The sequence below is a fragment of the Meles meles genome, chromosome 18, assembly GCF_922984935.1.
Source record: "Meles meles chromosome 18, mMelMel3.1 paternal haplotype, whole genome shotgun sequence".
In the NCBI taxonomy this organism is placed as follows: Eukaryota; Metazoa; Chordata; class Mammalia; order Carnivora; family Mustelidae; genus Meles; species Meles meles.
In genome coordinates, this window is record NC_060083.1 from 32,257,600 (window position 1) to 32,269,415 (window position 11,816).

Sequence of the window (11,816 nt, forward strand, 5' to 3'; positions counted from 1 at the left end):
TGTTGGGCACAAAAAGGTCTCCCTGATTAAAAACATCTCCATAGTGATGTGTGATCCAACAGTGTGCCTGGAACTCACGTATTAGCATTCTTTATTTGGTTTAAAAAACAGTCTCTGAGCATTTCCATTAAATGAAAAATATGCTGTTTAGAGAGAAGCACATGAACTCTTTTGCCCATTATCACAGCACAGATTAATTTGTTGGATTAGCTGGCTAGGCCAGCTGGAGGAAGATTTAGAAATTTCTGGAGATGGGCGGGGGCCTGGCGCAGGTTGAAGAGGGCTATGTAAATCTACTGCCACCTGGTGGTCTCTCTCAGAATTGGCCACTGAGAGGCCAACCTCATTCTCCCCACAAGGAAGTGAGCACCTGTTAGGCCAGAGGCCAAAAAAAAGGGAATTTACTCTATTTGCATGGTTATATGTTTTGCAAATTTTGCAAAACAAGGATATTTTTGTACTTGTTTTTCCTTAAAAGAGTCTCGAAGATTACATAAGCTTTACACCCACCAAACCAGCAGCTACCCTAATTTCTAGAGATTAAAGAGTCACAATTCTGTATCAGGTCAAGAGGATTATTCCAGGGACTCTGGAGTGAGGGGCTGCAAAGCTCAGCACAAACTCAGCTGGCTATGTCCTTGCTACTCAAAGTGTGCTCTGGGGACCCAGTGACCGAATGTCCTGGTTTCCAGGTCCAAGTGTTTCTCAGATGTGTGAATCTCAGTGCTAAAACTGGGAGAGTCCTGGGCAAACTTGGGCCAGTCGGTTGCCCTGCCTACAGATAAGCAGTGTCGGCATCAACTTGGGCGATTGTTTGAAATTCAGAGTTTGGATTCTCGCCCCAGATCTCCCGAGTCAGGACCTGCATTTTCCAAGATTTTGGGAGGTTCGGATGCACGTTAAGGATGCAGTTGCTTTGCCTTCCACAAGAAAAGAGGGGCCCGTATCAGCCTGAAAAATCTGCCTTCAAGGGTTGCATCTTCTGCTGGGAAAGCTCCAGAGTGATTCCAATTGCCTTTTAATTCTAATAATAAGAGGCCAGATTGTTGCTTCAGGCCCAGCTGGCTCCTGTTTCCTTGGCTACAAAAGGAGCCACGGTGATACAGGGGTGGGTAGAGGCATAAAGTGTTTCTCTTTCCTCTCCTTGAACTGGATTCTTGTTGGGGGCAAGACTGTTTGCTGAAGAAATGAATGGGCAGCTGTGTGAATATGCTTTGCAAATTGTTAGGTGCGATTTAATAAATTGTGATCCATTGCTCTTAAATGTGGAATGCTCAGAAACCATCATCATCACTCTTATTTATTGGGCCTATACACTAGGCACTGTTTTAATAACTCCGAAGGTACTGACCCACTGACTTGTCACAACAAGGCTATATGGTGCGTGCTACGATAATGCCCATTTTGCAGATAACAAAGCCGAGGCCCAGAGGTTTGTAAAAATGGATCTGTCAGTGAGGCACACAGGATAGCCAGAACTAGAGATGACCAGGTTCATGGTTGGGTGGAGGATTATTTCCATTATTTGAGGAAGGCCTCCAGGAAGGAGGGTTGGATGGTGCCATCCTCATTTGTCCTAACTTGGCTTTAGTCATCCATGTTTTTTTTTAGGAAACTCTGAGAGTCAGCTCCGGGCCAAGCCCAGGCTGGGTATGGGGAGGCAGAGATAGGAAAGACCCCGTCCCTGCCCTCAAAGAGGCCCAGATAGCGGGGCGCCTGGGTGGCTCAGTGGGTTAAAGCCTCTGCCTTTGGCTCAGGTCATGATCCCAGGGTCCTGGGATCGAGCCCCACATCGGGCTCTCTGCTTGGCGGGGAGCCTGCTTCCCCTTTTCTCTCTGCCTGCCTCTCTGCCTACTTGTGATCTCTGTCTGTCAAATAAATAAAATCTTTAAAAAAAAAAAAAAAGGCCCAGATAGAGACGCAGACAAGTAAGTAGAGTCACAACACCACATTTTGAGAGGGATAAGGTTAGGGAGGGAGGGAGCAGAGTCTGGCAGAGGGTGTGCTGGGGGCTCAACTACTCTCCTGATGGACTTGAAAGGAAGGGGAGGTATGGGCCTCAGAGGAGTGTGGTGGACCAGGAGAGGGAGCACACAACAGCCTGGGGGGGGGGGGATGGCACTCTAGCCTTCTCCTTGTCTTTCATCCTCCTGGTCCATATACTATTGTTTTCCTCCTTTTCGAAGGCAAGCAGCTAATTTCTCCCTGACCCTGGTTTTCTGCCAAAGGTGAGTAGCAGGGGAATCTGGGTGGCTCAGTAGTTGAGCGACTGCCTTCAGCTCAGGTCATGATCCTGGATCTAGTCCCTCATGGGGCTCCCTGCTCAGCAAGGGGTCTGCTTCTCCCCCTGACCCTCCCCCTTCTCATGCTCTCTTTCTCTCTAATAAATAAGATCTTTAAAAAAAAAAAAGTTGAGTAGCAGTATTAATGATTTCATCAATATGCTGGGACTTTTACTTACCAAGGCTGTCCTGCTATTGGGATGCTTTTTTTCTTTTTGTCTGACATACTCCCAGGCACTATATAAATAAGGGTACTCTTCATAAAGATGTGGGCAGAGTGTAGGGAAGCCAGAAAGGATGGCCTAGAGCATTTGGCTTGTGACAGAGGGACACAGTTTGCTGAGTCTAGGTCTGAAGGGGCAAGGCAGCTTTATCTGCAAAATGGGCATAATCGTAGCACCCACCATATAGCCTTGTTGTGACGAGTCAGTGGGTCAGTACCTTCGGAGTTATTAAAACAGTGCCTAGTGTATAGGCCCAATAAATAAGAGTGATGATGATGGTTTCTGAGGAACCTGGGGAGAGAGCTCTGTATGAAGAGGCCGCCCTGTGAGAAGTCCCCTGGACTGTTGGTGGGAATGCAAGCTGGTTCAGCCACTCCAGAAAACAGTACGGAGGGTCCTTAAGAAGATGAAGGTAGAGCTACCCTAAGACCCAGCGATTGCACTACTGGGTATTTACCCTAAAGATGCAAAAACACTGATTCAAAGGGGCACGTGCACCCCAATGTTTATAGCAACACTACGGACAATAGCCAAATTATGGAAAGAACCCAAATGTCCATCGACTGGTGGTGAATAGATAAAGAAGATGTGGTGGCGCCTGGGTGACTCAGTGGGTTGAGCCTCTGCCTTCGGCTCAGGTCATGATCTCAGGGTCCTGGGATGGAGCCTTCCGTGGGGCTCCCTTCTCAGCAGGGAGTCTGCTTCTCCTTCTCCCTCTACCCCTCCCCCTGCTTGTGCTCTTTCAAACAAATAAAATCTTTAAAAAAAGATGTGGTGTAAACACACACACGGAATATTACTCGGTCTTCAGAAAGAATGAAATCTTGCCATTTGCAACAACACAGATGGCACTAGAGTGGGATGAGGTCCATAGAAGTCAGCCTCGTGAGGAACAGAGCAGGGTTAAGTCGGTGTGGATCTGGCTGGGCAGACGGGAGCTCTTCAGAGTAAGTACTTAGCAATGTAATGGGGCTGGACAGCATCCCCTCCAAAATTCCTACGTTGAAATCCCAACCGCCCAGTATCTGAGTGTGACTGCATTTGGAGATCATCTTTAAAGAGGTATTGAAGTTAAAATGAGGCCATTAGGTCTGGCCCAGATCCAATATGACCAGTGTCACAAGAAGAGGACACACGACAGAGGGAAGACCATGTGAGGATTCAGGGCAGCCGTCTGCAAGCCAAGGAGAGAGGCCACAGCAGCAACCAGCCTTGCCAAGTTAATCTTGGACTTCCGGCCTCCAGAACTGCGAGAAAATACTTTCTGGTGTTGAGGCCACCCAGTCTGTGATCCCTTGTTACGGCTGCCCTAGCCGACAACTACAATATGAAAATGCTTCAGTCCTAGGGGGCAGTCGGCGGGTGACAGATCACAAGCGCAGCAGTGATGCGGTAACTGCCATCAGACTTGTCATGTAGGGGCACCTGGGTGGCTCAGTGGGTTAAGCCGCTGCCTTCGGCTCAGGTCATGATCTCAGGGTCCTGGGATCGAGCCCCGCGTCGGGCTCTCTGCTCAGCAGGGAGCCTGCTTCCCCCCTCCTTTCTCTCTGCCTGCCTCTCTGTCTACTTGTGATCTCTCTCTCTGTCAAATAAATAAAAAAAATCTTTAAAAAAACAAAACAAAACAAAAAAAAAACAAAAAACAGACTTGTCATGTACCAGCACTAAGTGCCCGGTGCTACGAATCGGGCTGTCCACAAACGGCGGCTTCTACTCCTGCTGCAAGGCACGCAGACGGTTAAGACTGTTTAGTGGGCACATCTACAGGGGTCCAGCAGTGCAGTAGAAGGAATACGGCCTTTTGGAGAGTTTACAAGTTCTCTTTCCTTCTGTGTAAGATTGCCAGGACACTACCTATGGCAGCAGGGTCGAACAGTTTAACAAGATGATCCAGATTTCTGGTGCAGCATGTGGCACAAGTACATCAGCCCCTTGCAGCCTTGAGAGGTCCTGGTGAGAAGACAGAAGCCTCTAACGTGCAGTTTGCCTGCCCTCAGCTGCCTGACAGCTTCTTCCCTTTCATGAATGAACACTCCCTAGGGCGCACACTTCCTGCTGCAGGCTGGGGGTTCCCCATTCATCTTGCTTCCACATCCTCATGGTCCTCCTATCTACTCACCAGCATTCCCCTGTCTCAGGCACAGAGGCATTAAATAGGATGCTGGAGGGGAACCTTTCAAGGCTCAGAAGAGGAGGGAACTTTCCTAAGAAGATCTAGAGGAAAAATTCCCACTTTGCAATCCCTCCCCTATTGAGGGTTTGCATTCTTAGCTCTCCTCCCTCATCGTGGAATAGACCCTTCTACTTCTTTACCAGCGGGTCACTGCAGTGGCCTAGGGAGCCAGGCCCGAGTGGGAGAGGGGAAGTGTGTCTGTGGTCCCCCCCCTCACCCCCCAGCAGCTAGCTCTGACTTGGACAGAATTAGAAACTTGTTATGAGGCTGGGAAGACTATATTTAGCTGGGAGCATGTTTGTTCTCCGGAGAGCAGAGTCCTCCAGACCTTCCTAGGACCTGGAGATTGGAATCTCTACACTTGGCCCAGCAGCCAGAACTGGGTTCTTTCTTCCCTTTGTCACAGGGCCCTGTGGTAACAGTGAAACCGCCCTTAGTGTAGCCCTGGACCTCAGATCACTCTGGCCCTTGCCCCTGGGGCCAGCTTTGTCCCGTCTCCATAGGTCTACCCATCTCCAGCTTGAGGCATAGCTAAGGAGGGTTGTGGGTTCTAGAGAGGGTCCAGGCTGTGCTGGAAGCCTGGCTCTGTCACTCAGGTATCTGATAAGTTACTTCACCCCCTGTGGCCTCACTTTCTCATCTATAATAAGGCTAATAATAGCTACCTTCTGAGTAGGTGTGTGGATTCTAAGATAACACAAACAGTAACTGCTTCTCACACATTACATCCCTCCTCCTTACCAGCCTCCCATAGAGTGGGAGGGTTCTGGGATGACTTGCTGCTGCTCTTTCTGACTTACAAAGATAATGCGTGCCCAGAAGCTATTTTGTGTGTCTGTGATTCAAAACATTGCATTGGATTAAAAAACTCAAATACAAATTAAAAACTCTTCACAGGTCAAACTCTGAGGGATATATAAAGAAAAAATATTCTTTTCTTGCAGTCTCACTGGAGATAACCAATGTTCACAGTCTTGTGTGCCTTCCATATGGTTTCTATCTCCATACAAACACAAACACAAACACATATAAAGGTGTTTTCTTTATTCTTTGAACAGGTTAGGATCCCACTAAAATGTTTCTCTGCAACGTCCTTTTTCATTTTAGAAGTCATGGGCGTGCATCTAGGTAAATGCATAGGTACATAACTTGTTCATTGTAATAGCTGCATAGGATTGCGTAGGATACATAAACCATAACTTTCCATTTGATTTTCTTCCCCGCTGCAATACTGCAATGAGCATTCTTGCGCCATTGTCCTCAGGACGTTGGGCTTTGAGTTCACTGGGGTACTCTACCCTTAGTATGATTACTCGACCAAAAGGTCACCCTGAGAGGTTACTGTCCCCAGATTTTTGAGTCTCCGTCTCGGAATTTTGTCCTGTTCACTTTCGCTTTTCCAGCTCCAAGAGAGCGAGCTCGCGACGCCTCCCGCGGAGAAAACACTAGCTGCCCCACAGCATCCCGAGGGCAGCGGATGCTGGAGGCACTCCGGGGTCAACGGACTCCCGGGGCGCGCCGCACAGCAGGGCGCGGAGGACGAAGCATCGGGCCCTAGTGTGACCTTGGGCGGGTGCCTACCCGTCCCCGGCCTCGGTTTCCTTCTGCGGAGTCTGTGGCTCCAAACAAGGTAAGGCGCAGTCCGGGCCTTGCCCCGGTGTGACCTCTCATCTCTGTCTTTACATGCGTCCTGGCCTAGCTGGCTCCCCGAACGTAGGCTGCGCCTCCCTCCTTCCTCCCCATCATCTTCCCTCCGCGCCGCCCCACCTTCTTGACTGGAGTAGGCTCCGCAAGGCCAGAAAGGGCAAAGAATCCGCCTGCATGTTTCCTTCTTCTAGATCGGTCATTTATTGCTTCTGCCCGGCTCTGGCCTGCTCCCTCCCTTTCGGCTCGGCTATCGAGTGCTCCCGTCTGAACCTGGCCGCGGCCAAAGGCCGCGCAGTTCGGCCCATCCTTTGCTTCTGCCTGGCTTGGCTCTACGGCTGCGGTGGCGGAGTGATGGCCGCGATCCTCGTCTCGGCCAGCAGCCTCCGCCCATTTCGCCTGCCGCTGGCACTTCCGCTTCCGGTAGCCCCCCCCCCCCCCCCCCGGCCGTAAGTGTCCGAGGCACCAGCCATGGCGAGGAGCCGGCTGGAGACCGTGGGGAGTGTTTTCTCGCGGTGCGTGCTCGGACCGGGTGTGGGCTGAGGGTGCCTCCTCAGGAAGGGGGCTCTCGACCGCTCACCCTCTTTCTGGCTGGGTCAGAGCCGGGCGAAGCATTCTCCAGAGTGCAGGAGTCTGAGCCGGGGGAGGCCCTCTCGTGCTCCCTCCTGTCTCTGAATAGGTGTGCTTGACGACCCACTCTTCGAATGATCTTTCCCTTTCAAGATTGCACCTCTACCCTGTCCGAGTGGAGTTCTCTAGGAAGAGGAAGGGAGGAAGATGATGATGGGTCCAGCTGGGCCATCTTTGTATTTTCTTCGACGCGGCGCGGATGGGGCGGGGGGGGGGGGGTGGGACGCATCTGAGAAAAATAGAACTTAACCCCTGAGCTTTGTTAGTTTGGTTTGGAATATGGAAATATGTTAACTGTAGGTGGGCAACACCCTGCTCTGGCCTCCTTCCGGTTCTGTCTTGTGGACTCCATGATCCCACTGATGTCCCAGGCTGTGACTAGACTGACTCAGGAGTTTAGACTGTTGTAACTGACGGACCTTCGTTATTTTTCCTTCCTTAAGGACTCGGGACCTGATTCGGGCTGGGGTGTTGAACGAGAAGCCCCTGTGGTTTGACGTATATAATGCCTTTCCCCCACTGAGAGAGCCGGTCTTCCGGAGGCCCCGCTTGCGATATGGTAAAGCCAAAGCTGCCATCCAGGACATCTTGTACCCCGAGGATCGGATTAGAGCGTGAGTGCTAAGCCACATGGTGGACGGGAAGCAGCAAAAACTAAGGAGGAGAGATTTAGCTAGCAGTCTGGTGACTTTTTTAGGAGTCGAACCAGGGCTTGCCCTGTGAAGAAGGTCTTGTGTATCTCCCAAGTTAGGGAATCTGAAACAAGTTCTGAGAAATAGAATCTGGAGCCCAACAGTGGACTGGTAATTGCAGTTATAGCTACCTGTTTCTGTGTGTCTGTTAGCACTATGCTAAGCCCTTAAAAAACATTCTCTAACTTGGGCCTTACTCTAACCCTACAAGATCAGTGTATTGTCTTCATTTTATTCATAAAGACTATGAGGCTCAAGGAGGTCAACTCACTGGGAATTCAGTGGCAGAGCTCTTTCCCACAAATAGTGATGTCAGTTTTTAGTACCTAGAATTTGTATGATTCTTCCCCCCCCCTTTTTTTTTTTTAAGATTTCATTTATTTGACAGACAGAGATCACAAGTAGGCAGGGAGGCAGGCAGGGAGAAAGGAGGAAGCAAGCTCCCTGCTGAGCAGAGAGCCTGATGCAGGGCTCAATCCCAGGAACCTGGGATCATGACCTGAGCCGAAGGCAGAGGCTTTAACCCACTGAGCCACCCAGGTACCCCGTGATTCTTTTTTCTTAAATATTAAGATCAGAGGTGGTACCTTGTTCAGGGTAATACTTTTTTTTATTTTTTTTTATTTTAGAGGGAGTGGGTGTGCATACACACAAGAGCAGAGGGGAAGGGCAGAGGGAGAAGCAGACTCTGTGCTAAGCGTGGAGCCCCAGGCGAATCTCGATCTCACAACCCTGAGCCCGACCTGAGGCAGATCCAGGAGTCAGATGCTCAGCCGACTGTGCCTCCCAGGTTCTCCTGTCCTCTTAATTCTTTTCTCTATTTCTGGGTGTAAGAAAACAATTTATGATGTCATTATATTTTCATTTGAGGTCTAGGCCCCTTTCATATCAGGAATCTTCTCCCCTGGCCCCCAACATTCCTTGAGGTGAGGGAACAAGTATGTTCTTGCTCTACTTGGAATTTTTCAGGGTAGTTCCTGAAGTACGAGATCTTTGGGGGCATTAATTTCTTTGTCACTGCTTTTCTGGGTGGGCTCATTGCACACACTTGGTCAGGATTTATGTATTAAAATCATTTGTGGGTGTGCCTAGGAGTCTTAATCAGGTCAGTATTCGACTCTTGATTTTGGCTAGGTCATGATCTCAGGGTCCTGGGATTGAACCCTCCATAGGGCTTTACCATAGGGAGTCTGCTTGGGATTTTCTCGCTCTCCCTCTCCCCCTCTTCCTGCTCATGCTTTCTAGCCCTCTCTAAAAATAAAAAAAAAAATTAAAAAAAATAAATCATTTGTGTTTCTGCTGTATGGATAGCAGGAGCTAGGTGATAGTTCATTGGAGAATGTGGAATATTTTACTGGTCCCTTTTTTATTACTGTTAATGTCAAAATAATAATACCTTGCGTTTAAATAATTTTTTGAATCTTTATTTTTGTGGCTTCCTTTCAGTGTTTTTAATATTTTAAAGACCTTATAAAAACAAAATAAGTTCCAGATATATCAAAACCTACATGTAAAAAATCAAAGCATAAAAGTACTAGAAGAAAATGTGGGAAAATTTTAAGAATAATCTGAGTAATAAAGACCTTTGTCAGTATAACATAAAACCCAGAAGCCATATTAAAATTTTCTGTCCCCTAAAAAAGTGCCACAAGATGAATCAAAAGCCAGCCAACATATTGGGGAAAAAGTTTGGCAACAAGTATGACAAAGCACTAATTATATTGCTATAAAGTTTGCTTATAAATCAGGGGCGCCTGGGTGGCTCAGTGGGTTAAGCCGCTGCCTTCAGCTCAGGTCATAGTCTCGGGGTCCTGGGATCGAGTCCCACATCGGGCTCTCTGCTCAGCGGAGGGCCTGCTTCCCTTCCTCTCTCTCTGCCTGCCTCTCTTGTGATTTCTCTCTGTCAAATAAATAAATCTTAAAAAAAAAAAAGAAAGAAAAAAAAAGTTTGCTTATAAATCAGTAGGAAAAAACCACCGAATGGAAGGGCACAGAAAAGGAAATTCGGTTTGTTTTTAAACATATGAAAAGATGTCCAGTTCATTTCATAAGAGAAGGCAAAAGTAAAACGAGTTACAATTTTTCATCTGTCAGATTGACAAAGAACAAAAAGTAGGAAGAGAGAATTCGGCCGCAATATGGGGAAATAGACACTCTTCTACATTACTGCTGTGAGTGTAAATTGGCACAGCCACTTCGGGAAGTGTCTGGCAATTTGGAAGGCCGTATTACAAATGCACATACCTTGAGCTAGTAAAACTTTTTATGAATTTATTCCAGATTCATTTGTACAGTGTACTAAGAGATACTGATTAAGTTAATCACTGTAGCACTGTCTACAGTGGCAAAAGGATTGGGAAAGGAGCAAAGGACTGGGAACAATCCCAGTTCAATGATTTGACATGATCTCTAAGAACTATTAAGTAGAAGAGGCAAGATGTACAATAGTGTTTTCTGTCCTTGGAGTTAAACTATGGGGCTGGGGAGGGAATGATAGATGCGTGTATGCTTGTATATTCGAATATTTTTGGATGGATACACAAGAAAATGGTTAGTGTTGCTTCCTGGGAGGGAGCTGGGGGTTTGGGGTGGAGGTGAACAGGAATGTTAACTTTTCATTGGATACCTTTTTGTAATATTTTGGTGTATTTGCCATGTGCATGCACTACTTACTTTAAAAAAAAAAACAACAACTTATGTTTGGCTTAGTAATTTTTCTTTATTCTTGGCCATGATCTGTAAGTGGAGAATTATACTGTGTTGTTTATATTTTCTAGGAAATTTTATTCAGTCTATGGATCTGGTCAGAGAGCTTTTGATCTGTTCAATCCAAACTTCAAGTCTACCTGTCAACAGTAAGCCATTTTAACATGTCTTGGGTTAATTTTTTTGTTTTTTAAGGAATTTAATGATCAGTTTGAGGAGTTTTCTTGAATTCCCCAGGAGGAAAAAGCCATTCCTGTAGGAAGATGTGTTAAGGGAACGCTTTATACTGTGTAACAGCATGTTGATGACTCTCAATATACAGACCTCAGATGTGACTGCTTGGAATTCCAGGTTTGTGGAGAAGTACATTGAGCTACAGAAACTCGGAGAAACTGATGAAGAGAAGTTATTTGTGGAAACAGGGAAGGCTTTATTAGCAGCAGGTGTCATTTTGAGAAGAGTGGGAGAAGCAAGGACTGTGAGTATTTTTTAATTAAAATTGTTTTAAGGATTAGTTGTCTCTTTGTTAGAAGTTAGAGGAAGGCTTGGTTTTTCTTCTCCAACCTTGGCTTGTATCCCTGAACACTAGGTCAAATGCCAGTAGATGAAATTTACTGAAATTAAAAAAAAAAAAAGTGTACATATACATATACTAAAATTTTGTGATAGTGACTGCTACTTGGAACAAGTGAGTTAGCATTAGGGCTTTTGAAATTATGGTTCTTTAGAGATTTTTATCATGTGTGTGGCTTGTTATAATAGAATTTGACCTGGGATATTAATGTTAACGTTTTGATTCCATGATAGAATGTGCTTAGTCATCCAGCTTCAGCCAGTCAGTGGAGTGAAAATGACAACATCTCTGTGATGTATTTATGTCTGGTCTCTTAAGCAAAAGGAAGGTAGTCACATTTCCTGGGAATCGGAACCCACGGGTGTCCCACCTCAAACGGTATTGGAAAAAAAACATCCTCTGCAAGAAGTTCCCCAGGATCAGCGTTTGGAGACATCTGGAGAACACCCAAAGGGTCTCTCACCTCCCTGAAGAACTTGTATTCCATGTATGCTGACATCCAGACTGCACTCACCAGCTGAATGTTGAACTGTTTTTAACAGTTGAACTGTGTAAATGTTTCCCAGTCTCTAAGGCATTATGTTTGCCTTCTTTTAGTTCCTATTTCTAGGTTGTCATAAGCTCAGTTTCACGGTTTGAATGAACTTTTATGTTGGGATGGTATTAAATAAAGAATTCCCTGACTGCTTATAAAGTAAATTTACTTTAAAATTGTAAATAGCATGAGGAAACCTTTATGAGTATGGTTTGAATGGGACACGTTTTGAGTAGGTCTGCTTGGATTTCTGTGTCGACATGTGGGTCGGCTGTATCTGGTTCTCGGGTATCTTTCTCTCTTCTGGCTCCGCCAGGCTTTTACTTGTGCATATGGTATGTCCCCTGGGCCACCTG

General features: G+C 46.8%; 1 protein-coding gene across 2 annotated transcripts; it reads left to right on the top strand.

Moving 5' to 3' along the window:
* The first annotated feature begins 6,739 nt into the window (after positions 1-6,739).
* MRPS23 (mitochondrial ribosomal protein S23) lies at positions 6,740-11,615 on the top strand. Of its 2 annotated transcripts, none has more exons than XM_045983737.1 (5): positions 6,740-6,838; positions 7,397-7,567; positions 10,423-10,500; positions 10,703-10,829; positions 11,244-11,615. In XM_045983737.1, the coding sequence occupies exons 1-5, from the start codon at positions 6,795-6,797 to the stop codon at positions 11,394-11,396; spliced, it is 573 nt and encodes a 190-aa protein (XP_045839693.1). In that variant the 5' UTR covers positions 6,740-6,794; the 3' UTR covers positions 11,397-11,615. The 2 variants fall into 2 exon arrangements, with proteins under 2 accessions (XP_045839693.1, XP_045839694.1); XM_045983738.1 differs by having other exon boundaries at positions 6,757-6,838; positions 11,159-11,300.
* Positions 11,616-11,816: the final 201 nt, after the last annotated feature.

Excerpts from the sequence above, each read along its gene's own strand:
- MRPS23 (XM_045983737.1), top strand. The coding sequence starts at position 6,795 with ATGGCGAGGAGCCGGCTGGAGACCGTGGGGAGTGTTTTCTCGCG. Across the intron at positions 10,501-10,702 it reads TTCAAGTCTACCTGTCAACA|GTTTGTGGAGAAGTACATTG; the intron begins GTAAGCCATTTT and ends TTGGAATTCCAG. Across the intron at positions 10,830-11,243 it reads GAGTGGGAGAAGCAAGGACT|CAAAAGGAAGGTAGTCACAT; the intron begins GTGAGTATTTTT and ends TGGTCTCTTAAG.